General features: G+C 38.4%; 1 protein-coding gene across 1 annotated transcript; it reads left to right on the top strand.

Annotated features, from left to right (window-relative positions):
- Window positions 1-870: 870 nt before the first annotated feature.
- LOC310988993 (taste receptor type 1 member 1-like) lies at window positions 871-13,047 on the top strand (the record flags this gene model as incomplete). Its single annotated transcript, XM_083975834.1, has 6 exons — window positions 871-1,049; window positions 9,507-9,813; window positions 10,335-11,057; window positions 11,349-11,555; window positions 11,654-11,774; window positions 12,119-13,047. The coding sequence occupies 6 exons, from the start codon at window positions 871-873 to the stop codon at window positions 13,045-13,047; spliced, it is 2,466 nt and encodes an 821-aa protein (XP_083831960.1).
- Between the last annotated feature and the right edge of the window lie 1,309 nt (window positions 13,048-14,356).

Here is a 14,356-nt window from a genome sequence, read left to right as displayed (position 1 = left end):
GTGTCCCTTCAAAACTATATTGGTGTCTTCCCTTCACATTTTGACCTTGATGTCATATTTATTTATTTTTACACTCTCACAGTGCCTTTATTTTAGGTATAACTTAATAAGGGTCATTGAATCATGTCATTATATCCTTGGCTCGTGTGAGTGTCCCTGCACTTCCTCGTGTCTAAGTAACCACCACACATCACCTTCAGGAGCACCTTGCGTTTTTATTTGTATTTCGGCACTTGTCTGTGTTTAGTCAAATTCATTTCAGTACAGTTCATTGTTCACTTGACATTTTCCACTTAAGAGGAATGCAAGATAAAGTGCAAAACTGATACCAATGCAAATTAACAGAATTGATGTGTACCATTTATAATTGGCCACTTTTAGTCTTGCAAACACTGACTTGTCAATATCTCTGTTCTCTATAACTTTATTTGCACTTAAACAACATGGTTACCATTAGTTTTGACCCGTCTAATCCTTGGCTGACATGGAGGAAGGCAAATGCAGAAATCCCAAATGTTAGAGAGGGACAGTATCTCCCATAAAAAAATTAAGATAATTATATTTCTCATTTTTATGTCAACACTTTGAGTTTGGATAAAGGAATGAATATGCTCTGGGAGTTATTCATGATAGAGACATTAAGTACTGTTCATATTGACTGTGCTCTGTTTATATCATAGGGAGTCTGTTCAGCAAAAGTTCAGATGCTTTTGCATACTGATTTGTAAATTCTCTTCCAACCATGTATAGGTATGACTACATATACGTGTATGTAAATGATTGAGGCTTAACCATCTCCAGTGTCTCGGTTTGGCAGAGGCAAAGGCAGATCTCAAAGACACATCAGACTGGTAACAGTAATCCGTAAAGATGAAACATTTTCTTCTTCTGTGTGTACTGGGATCTCTTCAACGTGCCTTGACTCAGTGCACTGTCCACACCTCAGAGTTTCAGCTGGATGGAGATTATCTAATAGGTGGACTTTTTGATGTTCATTATATCAGTGCCCGTGTTGATAACAACAGACCAGAAGCCATCGACTGTGCCAGGTGAGTTTTGTAGTAAGTGGGTGAGTAGCCTATCCTCTAAAGTTGAAACTCATTAAAATGCATTTGTCATATACTATTGTTTCACTCAGAATTGAACTGATTGGTTTTCCAATCAATCCAATGTATTGCTGTGTAAAAGATATGGATGTATACTCATAGTCGACATCAGGCTTTGTTCCATGAAATTCTTATAAATATCAATGTCTGTACAGCCACAGTGAACCTTTCCTCTGTCCACAGGGAAACCCTAACTGAATCAAGTTACAGGAGGTTTCAGTTGATGAGATTTTCTATAGAGGAAATCAACAACTCTACTGACCTACTGCCAAACATATCTCTAGGATATAACATATTTGACCACTGCTCAGATACACACAGTTTTCCAGGAATCTTGGATCTCATTTCAGTCAACCACTTGATCAAACCATGGGAAGAACCACACAAGAATGTGTCCAAAGTGATAGCAGTGGTCGGCACATATACAAGTACTGAGACACGGACAGTGGCCCCACTCTTCATGATGGATCTCATTCCTATGGTAAATTTGTCAACTTTTCTATGCTGAAATAAAACAGCTTCAGTTCAAGAGTTTACTGTACTGAAAATCATTTATCTCTCATTTAACAGGTCAGCTATGGGGCTGCGAGCTCTGTCTTTTCAAGGAAACAGACATTTCCATCTTTCTTTAGAACGGTGCACCCTAATCAAAATGTCATAGAAGTGATTGTTCAAATCGTACAGCGCTTCAACTGGCGATGGGTTGCTTTTCTAAATGTTGATGATGATTATGGCAATGATGGGCGAGACTTGTTCGTAAAAAAGATTGCAGGAACTGAGATCTGCCTGGCGTACACCAAGGGTCTCAATTATGAAACAAATCACAACCAAATATACCGACAGATACAGGCACAGAGGATACGTGTCATTATTGTTTTTGCTCCTGAATACACTGCTGAACCTCTCATTGAGGCAGCAATACGACTAAATATCACTAATAAGGTGTGGATAGCAGGGGACGCCTGGTCCTTAAACAAGAAGCTCCCCAAGGTGAAAGGAATCAGAAATATTGGAACTGTACTTGGGGTAGCTGAATCAGAAGTGGCAATCCCTGGTTTCCGTGACTTTATTTATTCCTTCAAAAGTCAGAATCACTGTGAAAGTGCAAGACATATGTGTAATCAGATTTGCAACTGCAGCAGCCTGAGTGCCAAGGATATCTTTGGAGCAGACCCATCTTTCTCTTTTCCCGTTTATTCTGCTGTGTATGCCGTCGCTCACGCCTTACACAATGTCTTGCAATGTGGAGCTGGCACCTGTAATGACAGCATTACAGTATACCCACACATGGTAAGTACACTAAAATAATTGAGCTTGCAATACTTTGCTGGGGATCAGCTCCATTATACAGGCAGCGTCCCATGAAATTGTTAAACAAAATGCAAATGCTTGTTAATGTTAGCGAGCTTGTTCATTGTAAGCCGCTGCTACTAAATGTTTTTCACATTAAATGAAGATGTGCAAATCAATTAAAATTGAATTAAAATGTCAAGTAGCTTATTATGTATTTTGAGATTTGTCACTTTTGGTCCTCCATACCCAGAGTCTCAGACAAGTTTTAGGGAAGTGACATTTCAAATGAATGGCATCACGCTGCAGTTCCAGGGAGGAGTATTAAACCCAGTTTATTCAATTTGTAAACTCATTTACGTATTATGAACTTTGTGTGCCCACATCAGGTTGTAGCAGAATTGAAGAAGTCAAACTTTACACTTTTAAATCAAAGTATTCAGTTTGACGAGAACGGTGATCCCATGGGTGGAGCCTATTCCATAGTTTTTTGGAACCACAGTGGAGATGCAGAGGAGGTTGGCTTTTATAAATTCCCCCCATCATCCCATTTCTTCATCAACAGCAGCAAAATTCGGTGGTATACAGATAGAGAAGTAAGTTGTTTTTGTTTTTTTCCTATCAGTAGTTGATATTGCATATGATGTGTTAAAAATATTTTAATGTTGATACAGTACCTCCACCAAAGAGATTGTGTTTTCAACCATTTGTCTATTTGTTTAGGCTGCTGAATTTGAGAGGAACCCTTTGAATTTTGGGGCAGATCCAGATGTTTTACTATGAATTTCTTCTGAAGTCTGTTTGACATTGTTGTTGTTGTTGTTGTTTGACATTGGTGCTGTTGAAGGTCGTGATTGCATTTTCTACTTCAGTAAAGCTACGTACATCAAGTCACCCATTGATGGTTGTTTATGTTGCATTCTCCAGTGTTGTCTACATATACAACTTACAATTATTACATTTTGCTAATTCTGGTTTGAAATTGAAAAGGCTGTTTTGACTATTGCTTCTCCTCTTCTTGTTTGCCCTCTAAATAAAAACAATTACAATAATTTTACTGCTTACCAATTGTGTTGTACAGGTGCCTACTTCAGTTTGTTCCCTAGAGTGCCCAGAAGGACATGCAAAAAAAATAGATGGAATCCATGAATGCTGCTTCTCATGTGTAATCTGTCCAAATGGAACTTATCTGAACATCACAGGTAAATGAAAACAAGAAAATCAGTAAAGGTATTTATGTCTTACTCAGCTGTTTAACCACCACCAATCAAATTTTTTTCTGACAAATTGTCCCTGTCCTTTGTAAAAACAGAGGATCCCTACAAGTGCATCAAATGCAAGGAGACAGAATGGTCTGAAGATGGAAGTACGTCATGCAGCCTGCGGGTGGTGGAGTACATTGCATACACAGACAGTGAGGCTATACTGCTCATGGTGGGAGCCTGGGTCTTGGTGGGCCTCATAGTAGCCATGTCTGTTCTCTTTGCCATCAACTACAACACCCCAGTTGTAAGATCTGCAGGAGGACCAATGTGCTTCCTCATTTTAGGCTGCCTCAGTCTCTGTAGTCTGAGTGTGTTCTTTTACTTTGACAAGCCAACAGCTTCTTCTTGTATCTTGAGGTTTTTACCGTTCATTTTGTTCTACACTGTCTGTCAGGCATGTTTTGTTGTGCGCTCTTTTCAAATTGTTTGCATTTTCAAAATAGCTGCCAAGTTTCCTAAGCTCTACAGTTGGTGGATGAAATATCATGGACAATGGCTGGTCATCATGGGGGCTTTTTTTGTTCAGTGCATCTTAATTCTAAGTGGACATTCTCATGGACCCCCCAGGCCCTACAATGAAACACTTTTTTATCCAGACAAAATCATCCTAAACTGTGATGTCAGTCTGGCTGGAAACTCTGGTTCTGTGATTTTACTTTTGTCTTTGTCCTGTCTTTGCTTTATATTCTCCTACATGGGAAAAGACCTCCCAAAAAACTACAATGAGGCCAAAGCTATAACGTTCTGCCTGCTCCTCCTGATCCTCACCTGGATCATCTTTGCCACCGTGGCTATACTTTACCGTGGAAAGTACATTCATCCCCTTAACGCTCTGGCAGTACTCTCCAGTCTCTACTCCTTTTTGTTGTGGTATTTCCTCCCAAAATGTTACATCATCATTTTTCAACCCCAAAAGAATACACAGCAGTACTTCCAAGGTCTCATTCAGAACTATACCAAAACAATTAGCCAGTAATTGTTGATAAACTGACTGATAAATAGTTTCTTTAAAGTAGATTTTAAAGCAGGTGCATCAAGGGTGTAATTTTTTTTCTTTCAAATCCAGCCAATATAACCAGTCATAACTGATTAAGCCCACATTCTGCTCAGTATGAAAAGAGCCACAAGGCCAATGTTGTGTCGGCCCCGTTTCATGTAAATAATGGTGTTCGCCAAGGTGGCATTTTGTCCCCCATTTTGTTTAATGTACATGGATGACCTGTCAAAACATCTGAACACATGTAACACAGGCTGCCTTGTTGGAAATACTGTTGTAAATCATTTAATGTATGCTGATGACCTGGTTATTTTTAGTCCATACAGTGCTGGCCTACAAAGTTTGTTAAAGGTATGTTCACAGTATGGGAATGCTTATGACATTACATTTAATGACAAGAAAAGTAATGCCATGATAGTCAGGAGCAAAGAGGACAGGAAATTAGTGTTTCCTCAGTGTTTTCTAGATGATAATCCGCTCATGACATGTCAGGAGACAAAGTATCTTGGGCATTTTCTTACTGATTATTGGCATGATGATAGAGATATTTATAGGCAGTGCTCTAAGCAATATGCTCAAGCTAATATGCTCCTTCGTAGGTTTAGTTTGTGCTCAGTTGATGTTAAATGTTCCCTGTTTAGATCTTTCTGTACACCAATGTATACAGCTCACCTATTTATAAGAAAAGCAGTATGCGGCGGCTCATAGTGGCCTACAATGATGGACTGAGGTTGTTGCTTCAGGTGCCCAGGTGGCACAGTGCGAGCCAACTCTTTGTTAATTTAAATGTACCCAATTGTGAAGCACTTCTAAGAAATTTAATGTATCGTTTTATGTGCCGCTTGGATGACTCAGGGAACAGCATTATTTGGGCTTTGACCAGCCCTGATAGGAGCTGCTATAGATATTCCTCCATGCTTAGAAAACACTGGTGGGATAGCCTGCTTATGAATTATGTGGAGAATTGATTATCTGTCTGTGTGTATGTCTTTTTCTCTTTCTTAAATCTGTTTTATCATGTCTGTTGTTGTTGATATGGACCGCTTGTTGTGTCTGCAAAAATAAAATAAAGATTAATAAAAAAAAAAAAACAATTTTAAGTAGTTAGTTCATCATATAAAAGGAGAAAAACATTTGTCCAAAAGAGGTAATACTAGTCATATCATTGAGTTAGCAAGTGAATTGTTGTCTTAAATTAGCGGATTGCTAGTTTGCAAGTGGCTAGAGGTAATGCTAGGGGAGGACGCCACAGAAATCAGTTGGTATAGGATTTAGCTGATTTGAGAACTGATTGGCTTTTCTCTCTGAATAAAATTTGGTCTTTACATTGTATTGTTGACAAGGTGTGGTGTGCTATGCTCATAATGCCTCTTTAGGCAGGCTAACTGTTAGCCTTGTTATAGCCTAGCTGCCTAAAATACAAATTGTGTCATTAGTTCATCTGCCTGGTAAGAAATAGCTACACAGTGACAAGTGGTGTTATTGATTAAAAATAACCATTGGGCCTGTTAGAATAAACATGTTAAAGCAGAAGTAAGCGATCCGGTCGTTTTGGCTAATGCTGCATTCCAGGCAGGCTTTTGAAACCGTAAGTTACAGCCTTCAAGTCACGACTTACGACTTTGTAGCGTTCCAGGCAACCCGCAACTCGCGTTTCTCCGTCCTGTTGCCTGTGAAAGTGCACTATAACGGCCACTCGTGTTTTTCCGACCCGTGAACTCGCACCAGATCGAACTGGTACGACTTCACAGGTCGGAAAAACACGAGTTACGGGTTGCCTTGAACGCACCATAACTTCTTGTCAGCCGATGGAGTTAGCAGCCCCCGCCCTCGTCATGGATCTATTGGTCCTCGTCCCTGCGTCACCACATTCACGCGCATCCCTTGGCTGCACACACAGCCCTTCATGCAGTTCTCTCTCCTCATTGGATAAAACTTGTAGGATACAAGAAAAGTTTTCTCCTCGGCTCAGAGCAGAGCAGAGGGACTGAGAGACCCGTGTTTCGGTCCAAACACTCCATGTAGGTGATTCCCGTCGGAAGATATAACTATTTAAGACTTATAGTAACACAAAAATATCGCTTACTTCTGCTTTAATCGCCACAACTGAGATCAAAGTTCTCAATTGTTGAGTGTAACATCCCAAAAATTCATTGATAAAAACAAAAGTCCAGTTTTTAATCCGTTTTTCATTATGGTTCTTCAACAATAGATCCCACTGAATGGTGATCACCTGACTCAAGCAACACCATGAGGTTGACATTTTGTGGTTTTGAACGAAATGTATGAATTCATTTTTTACATTTTCCAAGACAGTATCAGAAACATCATAATAACTAACCTCCTGTACTTCCACTGTAAAAATGTGAACTCTAATGCATTTTGATTTTATTGAATTTGACTATTTCTATAGCAGCAGTCATTTTTAAAACTGTATAATCAAACTCTGCCATGTCACTTTGTACTGTAGATGGATGCATAGTTATTTATCTTATTGTACTTCCACTGGTGACATTGTTTGCACATGCAACCTGTTAAATTAAGAAATTAAAGATGTACAATGGCTAAAATATGTTTGTTTGTTTTTTGGTCTGTTTTCTAAAACATATTCGTTCACATCACATACACACTGACTCCAACATTGGCAATTTTGTCTCTTGCAAATCATATATTTAACTTCATGTCCTTTAAATCTTAATGGATGCTCTATAATAAATTTGGGAAACTTAAATTTATAATTCAGTCTGTTAAGACTATAACACTAAAATATTCTACTGCTATAAAATCTTCAGTGTAGCATATCTCCCCAGGAAGAAGACATATCATTTGATGTAGTTTTAATGTTATTTTGGTTTTGGTTATAAGGAATAGATACAATATTAATTAGAATTCCAGATTTATAGTAATAATTAGGGCCACGGGGCAATCGCACCGAGCACTATTGTTAATGTGTGGATTTTTTCCTACCTATTTTCTTTCTTCATCTTCCGGACAAATTTCGGTTCACTAATTATACAAATTATATATCAAAACACGCGTCTTGATCATGATCGGTGTGCTATTACTTTTATACACATTGCAACCTCAATAGAACAGGACATCACACTACCACTGAACTCCCACCTGACCCCACTCCCCTCAGGATGCAGATACAGAGCACTGAGGCGCAGAAGGGCTCATTATGGGAAAATCCTGAACCCTGCTGTCATAGCGGCCCTGAACAGGCCAGAGTGTGGACTTAGTTAAATGTTGACACTGTTTTGGATGCCGTTGTTGTGGTGTGGAGAACAGCCTCTTTAACCAGCAGATTTAGGAAGAGCCCCCAACCCCTGTCCCCCACCTCACTGTCACCTTTTTTTGGCATAGTTATCAGAAACAAACAACACTTTTTTCTTCTTTTTTTTTCTTCATATGCTGTTGTATCAGCACTAAAACAAAACTCTTTTCAGGCCATTTCATCAGGTTGTCTGAGGGCACAGCTAATGGCCTGTCATCCATCATTGTCATCCACAGCATGTCTGCAAATTGTTTCCTGTGTGGTCAGTTATCCATGCAGTCATGCAGAACTTATTTGTTACAGGATAGCATTTGGCACTGACCATTAATTAATTGATGTTTGAGTATTTGTTTGTGGCCTCATGTGATTTCACTACCACAGTTTCACCTCTTGTCACCCCTGTCCTCCATAAACCATTTATCTCATAAGACATTTATACAAGCAATGATATAACTATGTTTCATTATACTTTTCACTCTTTCAGTTTGATGGACAATATATATATACAATTTTAGGTCTGCCATTTATAAAAAAAATAAAAAAATATATATACCTACATATTTTTTAATTGATAGTTATTTTTCTTCATAAGAGAAAATCACAGAATAAAAAAATATATCCTCTGTTCAAGTGCCAGCTGAATTTCACAAAGTTCCACAATATATTAAAAAAAGAACAAGGGAAGTTTAGAACACTTTTTGGATTGGAATTTTAAAAAAAAAACTTTATTGTCCAGCCAAGGCAGGACATTTTCCTTTGGTTTTGCCCAATTACATACAGACACACAGACTAGTAATGCTGCAGTAATGATGGAATGGGCCTGAGAAATGCTGGACTTTATCTTAAGCTAATGGATTCTTGGAGATAATCAAATTCCACACGCTCATAAATGTAATGTAATAGATGTGTGTGTGTGTGTGTGTGTGTGTGTGTGTGTGTGTGTGTGTGTGTGTGTGTGTGTGTGTGTGTGTGTGTGTGTGTGTGTGTGTGTGTGTGTGTGTGTGTGTGTGTGTGTGTGTGTGTGTGTGCGCGCGCGCGCGCGTGTGTGTGTGTGTGTGTGTGTATCACTTCATTCTGTCATAGTTGGTTGTCCATGACAGGAGTAAGTGCAGCTTCTATGTTTTTTGCATCCTAATTTGTGAATTCTCCACCAATCATGTTCAAGTATGTGCTTATCTCAAGTCAGGCATACCCACATGCATGGAAATGACAGGTAGGGGTTTCCTGGCTGTCACAAGCACCACATTGCTTCTTAAAAGCAGAGACTAATGCCTTTGATCTTCGCCTCAACTTGATGAATGATAACCACAACAATGAAACATCTTCTTCCCGTGTGTGTGCTGGGATCTCTTCTACATGCTTTGACTCGGTGCACTATCCCAGCCTCAGAGTTTCAGCTGGAAGGAGATTATTTAATAGGTGGACTTTTTGATATTCATCATGTCAGTGACCCTGTTCAACAGAACAGACCAGAATCTATTGACTGCACCAGGTGAGTTTCATAACAGGCTTTACCTTGGATTTGTTCACGTTGCAATCTCACTTTTCGGCTGTCTTTTCTGTGTCCACAGTAAACCCTTAATTCTGTCAAGTTATCGGAGGTTCCAGTTGATGAGATTCTCTGTGGAGGAAATCAACAACTCTACCGACCTACTACCAAACATATCTCTTGGCTATGAGATATTTGACCACTGCTTAGATATACAGAACTTTCCAGCTATTCTGAATCTCATCTCAGTCAATGACTTGATCAAACCTTCGGGGACGCCATACAAGAATTCGTCCAGTGTGTCCAAAGTGGTAGCAGTGGTCGGCCCTTTTTCAAGCTCTGAGACATTGACGGTGGCCCCATTATTCATGACAGATCTCATTCCTGTGGCAAGTTTGTCAAGTACTGTGTTGGAACATATTTTTGAGATATGTGTACTAAGTCAGTGGTTCTCAAACTTTTTTACAGCAAGGACCCCTAAACTGATTCAAATTAGACCACGGACCCCCATTTGTCAGCATTTTGAAACAAATACACAAATATTTGTTATGAGACTGAATAACATTACTTTCTTAGTCAATGTACATTTAAATTAGGGCCAATGCCATGAATTTTTGGAAAGATTTTATAGAAATTTATCGAAAAAGCTTGTGATATTTCTGAAAGAAAAGTCATATAATTTCTAGAGAAAAGTTGTAAAAAAAATAATAATAAAAAAAAAATCTAGAACAAAGTGGTAGAATTTCAAGAAAAAGTTGGGGACCCCCTTTAACCCTCTCAAGGACCCCTGGGGGTCCTCGGACCCCACTTTGAGAACCACTGTACTAAGTAATAAAAGCTGTCAATTGATAGAAATGACAATTCAGTTTGAGTGAAAATAATAATAATTTTTCTATAATTCTTTTAACAGGTCACTTATGGAGCTGCTAGTTCTGCCTTTTCAGAGAAACGAAAATATCCATCTTTCCTACGAACAGTGCATTCCAATAAAGACGTCATAGAAGTGTTTATTAACATCATACAGCACTTCAACTGGCGCTGGGTTGCTTTCCTTTATAGTGATGATGAATTTGGCAAAGACGGTCGTGACCTGTTCATAAAGAGGATTAAGGACACCGACATCTGCCTGGCGTACACCAAAGCTCTCAACGACGATTCTAATCATTCACAAATATTCAAACACATAGGGGCACAGAAGATACGTGTCATTATTGTTTTTGTTCCTAAAATGACTGCTGAAGCTCTCATTGAGTCAGCAATACAACTTAATGTCACCAACAAAGTGTGGATAGCAGGAGATACCTGGTCTTTAAACAAGAAGCTCCCCAAAGAGAAGGGAATCAGGAATATTGGAACTGTACTTGGGGTGGCTCAGCCAGTGGTGATGATCCCTGGTTTCAGTGATTTTATCAAATCACCCAAAAGGCAGGCTCTTTGTGAAAATGCAAGGCAGCAGTTGTGTAATCAGTTTTGTAACTGCAGTAGCCTGAGTGCCGAGGATATTATTTATATGGACCCATCTTTCTCTTTTGCTGTTTATTCTGCTGTACATGCCATTGCTCATGCATTACACAATGTCTTGCAATGTGGATTTGGTAAATGCAATGGCAATATTACAGTCTACCCACACACGGTAAGTATATAAATATGAGGATATATCAAATTTAACCATTTGAATTTTTAACATTTCTGATAATTAAAGTTTTAAGCTGATGATATACCTTTTTTTTGTCAAAAAAAAAATCTGTTGTGTTGTGTCAAACTCAGTAATAAAATTGAATTGATATCAATTAGAATTCACAAAATCCTTTCTGTAAAAGCTTAAAAAGGGGGGCACACACAGACATGTATGTTTTTCTAGGAACCTTTTCACAACATTTTTGATTTTAATAATGTACAACTGAACTTTGTGTCCTCACATCAGGTTCTTGCAGAGCTGAAGAAATCAAACTTTACACTTTTGAATGAAAGCATTCAATTTGATGAGAATGGTGACCCCAAGTTCGGATCCTATACTATTGTTTTCTGGAACCACAATGGAGATACAGAAGAGATTGGCTTTTTTAAATTTAACCCATCAGTGCATTCTTTCATTGACAACACCAAAATTCAGTGGTACACAGACGGAGAAGTAAGTTGTATTTCCTATTTCCATCTCAAACTTTTCCACCCTTCACAGCAATGTCCTCTCTTAAATTGAATTTGCTGTTAAACAATTGTTTTGTACAGGTGCCAGCTTCACTGTGTTCCCCAGAGTGTCCAGTAGGACATGCAAAAAAACAAGATGGAATCCATGACTGCTGCTTCACGTGTGAAATCTGTCCAAATGGAACTTATCTGAACACCACAGGTAAATGACTATGCATGAAAACAGGAAAATTAGTAAAAGCAGTGTTTCTATACTTGACAACTATTAAACATTCAAGGTCAAGGTCAGACACTGTAATATACATTGCTGTGAAAACGTATTTTCCCCCTTCCTGATTTCTTATTAATTGCGTATGTGTCACATTTAAATGTTCAAGATTATTGCACATATTTTGAAAATACAAAATACAAAATGATGAATTCATGAAAGGGGCATATACAGCACTGTATAATCTTACACCTTTTTGTCTGTCTTGTGGTCTGTCTTTGTTTTTTAAAAGTTAACTATATTTTTTCAGTCAAATTGTGTGTTTTCTTGTACAACAGAGGATCCCTACAAGTGCATCAAATGCAAGGAGACAGAATGGTCTGAAGATGGAAGTACGTCATGCAGCCTGCGGGTGGTGGAGTACATTGCATACACAGACAGTGAGGCTATACTGCTCATGGTTGGAGCCTGGGTCTTGGTGGGCCTCATAGTAGCCATGTCTGTTCTCTTTGCCATCAACTACAACACCCCAGTTGTAAGATCTGCAGGAGGACCAATGTGCTTCCTCATTTTAGGCTGCCTCAGTCTCTGTAGTCTGAGTGTGTTCTTTTACTTTGACAAGCCAACAGCTTCTTCTTGTATCTTGAGGTTTTTACCATTCATTTTGTTCTACACTGTCTGTCAGGCATGTTTTGTTGTGCGCTCTTTTCAAATTGTGTGCATTTTCAAAATAGCTGCCAAATTCCCTAAGCTCCACGGTTGGTGGATGAAATATCATGGACAGTGGCTGGTCATTGCAGGAGCTTTTTTTATTCAGGCCATTTTACTTCTTATTGGAAATTCTTGTGAACCCCCCAGGCCCTACAATGAAACACTTTTTTATCCAGACAAAATCATCCTCAGCTGTGATGTCAGTCTGGTTACAAACTCTGGTTCCATTATTTTTCTTGTATTTCTATGTTGCCTTTGCTTTATATTCTCCTACATGGGAAAAGACCTCCCAAAAAACTACAATGAGGCCAAAGCTATAACGTTCTGCCTGCTCCTCCTGATCCTCACCTGGATCATCTTTGTCACTGAATACATGCTTTACCGTGGAAAGTTCATCCAAATCCTAAACGCTCTGGCAGTACTCTCCAGTCTCTACTCCTTTTTGTTGTGGTATTTCCTCCCAAAATGTTACATCATAATTTTTCAACCCTACAAAAACACGCAGCAGTACTTCCAAGGTCTCATTCAGAATTACACCAAAACAATTAGCCAGTAGATGCCTCCAGTAAATATGAGTATACAGAAAAGTTCATGTTTAGGCCTTCTACTAACGATTAAGCTTTATAGTGAAAGTCTTTGTGATTTGCTTCTTTTAAACTACGGTTTGTAATGTATCATGTCTTGAAATTAGCAGAAATAAAGTATACAGACACTGTAATCAAAGGATTGTTGGCATAGTTGGCATAGTTTGTATCCATTGCACAGCTCTCATTAAAGGAATAATTTAGCATTTTTCTCAAGATCAAATTGCACTCACACTTGTCAGTTAAACACAAAGCTACAGATTATCTTTTTGAACACTTGCTATTGTATCCTTTCAAAAGACCCAGGTGGGGCATATTAGAATATGTGCTTGTAATGTTATTAGCATATTAATTAACAATATACTTTAAATGGACACAATGTTATATACAGTCTCACAATATTAAATAGTGAATCAAATAAAAATGATTAATTCATAAAGTTGATTAAATAAAGATATTCATTGACATGTGCTTGTTTGTTGCTGTATCACTAATCTCACCACACAGTCACAATAATACACTGTGGTATTGTCAACATGACAAACTATTATATAGACAAATGTATAATATTGTTGTAAGTTTGTTCAAGGGTAACTACTTAGCCTATTTCGTTAGAGTAAATGTATTGTTCTATAACCTATTTCAAACAATTCATTATGTAGCCTATAAGTGCAGTAAAGCCCTCAGTTGATCTGGGGTCACAGCTGACACTGTTGAAAAAAATCAAATACTCAACCTGTGCATATATGTGAGATCCAGTGCTTAAAGCTTCACCTCTGGTGGTCAAGAAGAATAAAATGGAAACTTATAACATCAAATGAAGTGATCAGCTCCTCAACTTAAAGTGCAAATGTGCTTAGTACCAAACACTATTGTGACACATCTTACTTGACTAGACAGTGTAGGTTATCCATATTGTACCAGATGGCAGACAATGAAGAAGTTACATTTTGCTTTACACTGTTATACATTGTTGTATAGAGATGTATGCTTCAAACTGAGATTAATTTGATTCCATTTTATATAGTCTTATTGCTAATAATGGTCGTTGTTGATTCATCTTTGTATGTCTTTTACCATTTTGACCGCACCGTGTTATCCGTCTCAGTTGGTGAGGGCCCCGCCCTTGCTGATGAACAGGAGTTCTGTGTCTCACCCAGGATGAATTCAAATTGTGGTGAGAAACCACTGAGCCGGCTATGATGAGTAGCCATTCTAGTCATTTTCATCTGTTGTGTGATTGCAAATGTTCATCTTTCAAATGACTTGTGTGGCAACATT

This window comes from Trachurus trachurus (genome assembly GCF_905171665.1).
Source record: "Trachurus trachurus genome assembly, chromosome: 7".
Taxonomy (NCBI): Eukaryota; Metazoa; Chordata; class Actinopteri; order Carangiformes; family Carangidae; genus Trachurus; species Trachurus trachurus.
This window is presented reverse-complemented; position numbering and strand designations above follow the sequence as displayed.